The sequence below is a fragment of the Myotis brandtii genome, unplaced genomic scaffold (genome assembly GCF_000412655.1).
Source record: "Myotis brandtii unplaced genomic scaffold, ASM41265v1 scaffold624, whole genome shotgun sequence".
Lineage (NCBI taxonomy): Eukaryota > Metazoa > Chordata > Mammalia > Chiroptera > Vespertilionidae > Myotis > Myotis brandtii.
The window spans coordinates 1,273,291-1,281,335 of NW_005370385.1; the positions used below are offsets into that span (position 1 = coordinate 1,273,291).

The window sequence follows — 8,045 nt, forward strand, 5'->3', positions numbered from 1 at the left end:
AAAATCAATAAAATATATTTTAAAAAAAGAAAAACTTCTTTTCATTATCACCTCTTAAGTTTTTGTTTGTGTGTTATGTTTTTATTGATACATAATCAGTGTTTATATTCTTTTTTTCCTTTTTACTTGTGTGTGTCATAAAAGCAGTCCTGAAAGCATCCCTGGTTTCAGGTGTCCCGGGGCACTAACATTTCTCAGTGTTTTTCTTGCCCTAATTGACTTGGCCTTCCTGTGAGATGGAAGGAAGCAGATTGAATGGGGATGACCCCCCCCCCCTGCCCCCCAGGTAGCCTGTCTGGGCGGCCTGGGTTAGTCCGCACTGGGTCGGTGGAGGACTGCTGGGCTGGAGGACTGCTGGGCGTGAGTGAGCCTGTGTGTGGCCAGCTCGGTGGCACCTCCCTGCCTTCAGGGCACCCGGCTGCCCTCCCCTCACAGTGCTGAGCCCTCCAACCGACAGCTCTGGTCTCAGGGAAGGTTTGTTGATAATCTTAACATATTTTATAAACTCTTTGGGTTTGGCCAAAAGCAGGGCTGTGTTTTGCCAAACAAACTTTGCCCTCGACTTTTAAACTGACATGTTTTTAAGGGAAACATAATCTGCAGTTTCTTCAAGTGTTTATTTAAATCGCACAAACATTGTTTTCCTAGAGGCCTGATCTAGGCTATCCAAGAAGACTGAGAAATCTTTCTTTTTAAAAAAATTTTAAAAATTGATTTTAGAGAGAGAGAAACATTGATTTGTTGTTCCACTTATTTATGCATTCATTGGTTGATTCTTTTTTTTAATCTTCACCCAAGGATATGTTTATTGATTTTTTTTTGCCGGGGGGCGGGGGGGACATCAATGTGAGAAACATCGATTGGTTTATCTTTCCACCAAGGTTCGAACCTGCAGCCTTAGCATTTCAGGACTATGCTCTAACCAACTGAGCTACCCGGCCAGGGCTCTGCCCCCTTTTTTAAAAAAATTTTTTTGTTAATCCTCATCTAAGGATTTTTTTTTTCTTTTTTGTTAATCCTCAGGTGAGGATATTTTTTCCAGTGATTTTTAGAGAGTGGAAGGGAGTGGGGAGAAGCAGGGGAGAGAGAGAGAGAGAGAGAGAGAGAGGGAGAGAGAGAGAGAGGAATACCAATGTGAAAGAGACACATTGATTGGTTGCCTCCTGCACGTGCCTGGCCGGGACCAGGGATCGAACCTGAAACCCAGTATGTGCACTTTATCAGAATAGAACCTGTGACCCTTTGGTGTGCAGGCTGACACTCTAACCATTGAGCATACCAGTCAGGGTTCTGCCTCCTTCTTACGAGGGCACCTGTGGTTGCATTTAGGGCCCATGCTGATAATCTCTCCAACTCAAGAGCCTTCACTTAATTACATCTGCAAATGTGCCTTTTTCCAAGCAAGGTAACATTTCTAGGTTCCAGGAATTAGGACTCAATATTCTGCCTACTGTAGTGTTTCTCACCGAGCGTGAAAGTAGCTAACGCCTAGCAGCTCAGTCTGCAGAACAGTCCTCCTCTGTGTCAGATGAGGAGATCAAGGCACAGGGAGGCGAGATGACTTGCCAGTGGTCAGTCAGTAGTAGCTCAGGGCGCTAGCCCAGCGCTGTGGCGTTGAAGACCATGCCCCTGGCCTCTGTGCTTCCTGCCTCCGTAACACTGAGTTACAGAGTGTGTGGGATGACTGAGGAATAGTTTGAAGACCGAAAGACGATGAAGAGGAGGGAACGGCAGGATTCGGGGGGCAGGGTGAGTGTCCCCTGAGTTGCTCCTGGCACCCCACAGACTCTCCCAGACTTAACTTTTCATTTTAAAGGGCTAGTCGCTTCTGGACTGGTCTCAAACACCCCTGCCCCGCGCCGCCTCAGGCATTCTTCCTAGAGGAAAAGCAGAGGCTGGCATGCCCCCAGGCTCACCTCTCCCCTCGCCTACAGGACACGAAAGCTACGTGACCTTCTGCCAGCTGGAGAACGAGGCTGCCTTCACGTGCAGCGCCGACCGCACCATCAGGAAGTGGGATGTGCTGACCGGGCAGTGCCTGCAGGTGTTCCGAGGACACACGTCCATTGTGAACAGGTCAGCATGTCCGGCCCGGGCTGACAGGCAATGAGGACTCGGCCTCTCCTCTTACCTGGCTGGGCCCCAGGGGACAGAGGTGTAGCCCTGAGGCCGCTGCCCTGGAGGAACGTAGCTTCTGTGGGGAAGCCGCCTGTGGGCACGCAGGTTGGTCACCAGGAGCACAGAGCAATGGGAAGTTCAGGACAGAAGTGTCCCCAGGTGTGACAAGTGCCCACTACCCAGGGCTGCAGGTGGGGGTTTGGGAGGCAGAGGTGGGGAACACGTTGACTTGGCTGCATACTGCCCCCTGCTGGGCACAGGGAACGGCATCTGGAGGCCACAACTCCTAGGGTGGAACAGATTCCAGAGGAAATGGCTTAATTGGTACCCGATGGTGGGCCAGGGACGTGGTGGAGCAGCCAATGGGGGTGGCTCTGAAGATGAAGCCAGGGTATTTTTAAACCTCTCCTTTCCATGTTGCACTTGAAACTGTTCTTCTCCCTCTACCCTCACCCCCCGCCTCGGTTTGAGTTTTCCCTTATTGGATTTGGGTCTGAGCTGAGCCATGAAATTCCTTTGCTGATCAGATCAATTTAACATTATTTATGTAACTGCGGCCATCGCAGGCTCCTGGGGGACTGCCCGGATCAGCAGGAGTCTGGCCCCGCCCTCGGCCTTCCCGATGCCTTACTGACAGGAGGCCACCTGCCTGGGCGGTAAATAAGGAGAGACCCAGTGCAGGCAGTGGTTTGAGGGGACAGAGGCGGGCGGGGCTGGGCTGGCGGACTAGGATACTCCCAGCCAGGAGGGATGCTGCCAGCACGGGCTTTACTCACACCTGGGTCGGGTGGGACCTGACTTGTTAATGGTCAAGTGCCCAGTAATGGCCAGACTGACCATTAACTGACCAAGTACCAGCTGCCTGCAGTCGGAATGGTGCACCCACAGGGCAGGAACTCAACAACACCCCTAAGTAGAAAGACAGTAGAGCTGTGTTGGCACACCACACACACATGTACACATGTTCACACACACACACAGGATGGTTCAGAGTTGGGAAGGCAGGCCCCGTCCCCCGCCCACCTTCCAGCAGCCCAACTTTTGTCCCCTACGGTTAGCTGGAGCAGGCAAGGCCGGAGACCTGGGAGGCCAGGGCCAAGCAGACAAGTGGACAAGTGGTAGCAAAGGGGTAGAATTAGGGCTCGGGACTCACAGCTCCGCTGGCCTCTCCCAGCGCTCTTGCTTCTTCCTCCCTCCCTTCCTCCCCCCTCCCTTCCTTCCTTCCTCCCTCCCTCCTTTCCTCCCTTGCTCCCTCCCTTCCATCCTTTCTCGCTCTTTTATGTATTTTTTTAACATATTTTTATTGATTCTGGAGAAGAAGGGCGAGAGAGAGACACTGGGGATCGAGCCCACAACCCGGGTATGTGTGTTCTGACCGGGAATCGAACCGTGACCTTCTAGTTCATAGATTGGCGCTCAACCACTGAGCCATGCTGGCTGGGCTCTTTCTTTCTTTTGAGAGAGAGAGGTGGGGGGAGAGAGAAACATCAGTTTGTTCTGCACTCATTTATGCATTACTTGGTTGGTTCTTGTATGTGCCCTGACGGGATCAGACCCACAACCTTGGTGTATCGGGATGACACTAACTAACTGAGCCACCCAGCCAGGTCCCAGCACTCTCTCTTGAGAAAAATTTGTGACTGAGGAAAAGTATGGGAGAGGGGAGCCTCCTTTTGTGAGGCGTGAGTGGTTGGCAGTGTGACAGGTGGGAGAAGCCACCCCTCAGGTGACCAGCTTGCTCTCAGGTTGTACCTGGAAACTATCAGCTGCTTTTTATTGATTTCAGAGAGGAAGGGAGAGGGAGAGAGAGATAGAAACATCAATGATGAGAATCGTTGATCGGCTGCCTCCTGCACATCCCCTAGTGAGGGTTGAGCCCGAAACCTGGGCACGTGCCCTTGACCGGAGTCGAACCTGGGACCCTTCAGTCCACAAGCCGACACTCTATTCACTGAGCCAAACCGGCCAGTGCACACACTACTTTTGAGCAGTAGATCTGGGAAGACATTTGCATTAATAACTGTGTTTGCAAATGTGTGACACCGCTGAGGTGAGGACGTGGAATTCACTTCCTCCCGTGTTTTCAGAGCTGGGCCAGGTGTGTGAGCTTCTGGGGGTGCCCACCAGGCCTGGCGTCTCTGCTCTCTCATGCCAGGCCACACCCGGCAGCCTGCAGGCCCCCAGAACATCACCCATGGTGCTATGTGACAGCAGGTCGTCACTTTCCTTTAGAAATACACACGTCGTGGAAACCACATCTACCAGGGCAGGAGCTGTTTTAGTGAGTCTGTTTCCTTAGTTACCTGCAGGAGGTGAGAACCTTGCAGGATGCGGGGCCTGGGTTCGGTGCAGGCAGGTCTGTTCTCTCGTGTGGTCCATCTCTCCTCCCGCCGCGTCAGCCTCCAGGACGGAGGGAGCGCAAGGTGTCCCTAACCTGACCCCTCTGTCCCCACACCGAGGACGCGGCCTTATTCCAGCCTCAGCCTTGGCCTCTGCCCTTTGTGGTCTAGGGGCCTGGGGGCTCAGCCTCCTCAACACAGGCCCTTTGAAGTCACAGCCAATGTTCTATACTAAAGACAAATGTGTATTTTTCTGGGAAGACGGCCTTAGCATTTATCGAAAGGAGAAAAAGATTCACGAGTTTTTACTGTTGAGCGGCCTTTCTTCCTGCATTGGGGGCAGGGGGAGGTGGCCAGACCCTCCTGCTCCTCTCACCCAGGATTCCCTGGGGCCCTTGGCTGGAGTGTTGTCAGCAGACGTCGGCCCAAATGACATTTGGCTGTGCGAGCTGACAGCAGATGCCATGCCCGCTCCCACCCCCACCCCACCGAGACTTGTCTGATTGTGTCTCCCATGGCCCTGACTTTACAGAAGTCACTCGTGGGCTGATCTGGCACTGGCGCTGTGAGAGTGACACAGAGGCCTTTCAGAAAGCACGCATAACTCCCAGCTCCCCCAAGGCTCTACCGTCCCGGTGCCCCCCCCAGCCCGAGTCTGACCTGTCCTTACGGTGACCAGTGTGTCCCACTTTGCCCAGAACTTTCCTGGTTTTTAAACTGCAAGTCCCATGTTCCCAGCAGCCTTTCAGTTCGGGGCAAACCTGGAGGGTGGGCCTCCCCACGCCCGCTTCTGTAACTGTAACGGGAGCGGCTGCTGTGGTCCACGCGTTGGGAGGGATGGAAGCATCGGAGCCTTGGGCCCTGCTGCGGGGAAGGTCTGAGTGGACCACGGCTCAGCACTGGGTGGGGATTCTGGGCGGCGTCCTAGAGAAGGGGTCTTCAGCTGAACCCCGGGGGTGACTGGCCACTGGGTGGAGAGGGAGTGTCTCCCAGCCACAGTGCAGAGGCAGCCGGCCCCTGGCCCGGGCAGGTGTCCATGCAGGTGGTGGGGTTACGATGGCAGTGACCAGGACGCCTTCAGTCTGGGCTTTGTTCTGTGGGTGGTGGCCTCTGCCTGGGCCCCTGCGACTTCAGGGGTGTTCTCCTGACCCCCCTCACAGTCCCCCCTGAAGCAGGGGCCTGGGGTGCTCCAGCCCAGGACTTTCTCTGGGAGCATTTCATGCTTCCCATTGCCTGGGCTCACTGAACATGGAGGACACCTGCCAAAGGGACCCTGTGACAGCCTCCCGGGCAGCCCTGTGGGCCAACCCCTGGCCTTTCCCTCTGCCACCAGGATCCTGGTCACCAACAACCAGCTCTTCAGCAGCTCCTATGACCGGACAGCTCGTGCCTGGAGTGTGGACAAGGGGCAGGTGTCCCGGGAGTTCCGGGGCCACCGCAACTGCGTGCTGACTCTGGCCTACTCCGCCCCCTGGGACCTGCCCGGGGCTCCCTTCGAGGAGGAGGCTGTGGCCGGGGGGCTGCTGGTCACAGGCAGCACGGATGGCACGGCCAAGGTGTGGCAGGTGGCCAGTGGCTGCTGCCACCAGACGCTACGGGGCCACACGGGTGCCGTGCTGTGCCTTGTGCTGGACACGCCCAGCCACACGGCCTTCACGGGCAGCACGGACACCACCATCCGCGCCTGGGACATCCTGAGTGGGGAGCAGCTGCGGGTGTTCCGGGAGCACCAGGGCTCTGTCATCTGTCTGGAGGTGAGACCGCCGCCCCCTGTCTGTGCTGCCCTGCCCTCTGTACAGTCGGCTGGGCCTTCCTGACAAAGTGCCACAGGTGGGGGTCGGGTGGGGGTGAAACAGCAGAGCTCGGTGTCTCACAGTTCTAGAGGCTGGAAGTCCAAGATCAAGGTGTCTGCAGGGCTGGTTTCTCCTGAGGCGTCTCCCTCCGGCCACACATGGCCTTCCCTCTGTGTCCACATTTCCTCTACCTGGAAGGACACCAGTCCTACTGGGTTAGGCAGGAATCACCCCATTGGCACCTGGCAGAAGTAGTCTCTATGCCGGCGAATGTTGGGGGTCCTTGCTCTTACCAGTATGGTGCTGGCACGGTCCTTACCTTCCGTGAAGCCGCTGAGGAGCAGTCAGTGACTTGGCCAAGGGCGAGTAACAGTGAAGACCTGAGCCGGGTCTGCCTGCCTGCCCAGCCCCACGCTCCCCGGGAAGCGGGGAGGAGCAGGGAGGTCCTGGGTGCGGAGCAGGCGGTCAGGTGGGACCCACAGACGGGCGTTTCTGGCTCATGCACTTTCTCCACTGAGCCCAGCACATCCCCTCCCCTTCCACTCGGAGAGGCTGGGAGGGCCTCTGAGCCGCAGTACCCACGTCCCTCCTCAGCTCGCGAACCAGCATGTGTACTCGGGCAGCGCCGACAGGACCGTCAAGTGCTGGCTGGCGGACACGGGGGAGTGTGTGCGCACGTTCCCAGCCCACAGACACAGCGTGAGCGCCCTCAAGTACCATGCGGGCACCTGTAAGTGACCCTCCCTGCACCACCCCACCTGCCCAGCCCACCTTGTTCTGCCTGCCCCGCCACTCCGCTCCCCCAAATCCTCCCTGCTCAGCACCTCTGTGCTTCTCTACTTCAGGACTAATGGGCAGCTGTCATTCAGGACGGGCAGCACCCGAGAGCTGTGGCCAGGCCACCTCCACCCACATGTTCCTCCAGCATTACTAACAAAGCAAGCCCAGGAAGGGGTGCGGGGACTCCCCTCACTTTACCCACAAGAACATGCAGCCACCTGGATGCTCAGAGGTCCTAGGGCAAGAGCACATCTCAAGGACACATTCTAATTCTCAGTGAGACAGCGACACTGTTACTCCAGCCAGCGTGAGGGCCATGTGGGTTGGGCTTCACTTGGCATTTAGGTTTGCGTACAGATAAGAGGAAACGCAGAGAGCAGTGGTCTAAATGAGATGGTGGTTTATTTTTCTCTCAGGAGAATTTTAGGGGCTCTCAGTTATCAGGCACCCAGATTCCTTGTCACTTTGCTTCACCACACATACTTTCTATCGTTAAGGGGCTGATGGTCCAAGATAGCGGCTGGAGCTCTCCTGTTTTGTGCAGGAAGAAGAGGGAAGGGCAAAAGGATGTGTCTCTAGCTGATAAGGCCCCTTTAAAACTCTTCCCTGGAAGTGCCACCCAAAGACTTTTCCCTGGATCTCAGACCACTGCCTGCAGGGGCGGCTGAAGAATGAAACCTCTTCTCTGGGGACACAGGTCCCAGGAGGAACCAGGATTGTTTTGTGAAGGAAGAAGGGCAAATGGCTTATTCTGTGGGCAGCAAGCTGTTTATCCCCCAGGCTCATAGTCACACAGCTGGGCTTTGCAGGCTCTGTCCAATTGGCTTGTGTGTTTACACCCCAGACACCAAGAAGGCAGACACTGTTCCAGGGAAGCGAGCCCCAACCTCATCACATCTGCATGGCAGGGGGCTCCCAGGTTCCTGAGCATCTCTCCCAAAGTGATGCCCAATGCTATGTGCTGCCATCAGCCTCCCTTCCCCCATGTGTGTGCGTGGACCCCCCCCCCCCCCCC

The 8,045-nt window shown here is 55.8% G+C and overlaps 1 protein-coding gene across 1 annotated transcript; it reads left to right on the plus strand.

Annotated features, from left to right (window-relative positions):
* The first annotated feature begins 1,603 nt into the window (after positions 1 to 1,603).
* Positions 1,604 to 8,039, plus strand: WDR86 (WD repeat domain 86). Its single transcript, XM_014528232.1, has 3 exons — positions 1,604 to 2,076; positions 5,791 to 6,211; positions 6,845 to 8,039. The coding sequence occupies exons 1-3, from the start codon at positions 1,901 to 1,903 to the stop codon at positions 6,986 to 6,988; spliced, it is 741 nt and encodes a 246-aa protein (XP_014383718.1). The 5' UTR covers positions 1,604 to 1,900; the 3' UTR covers positions 6,989 to 8,039.
* Positions 8,040 to 8,045: the final 6 nt, after the last annotated feature.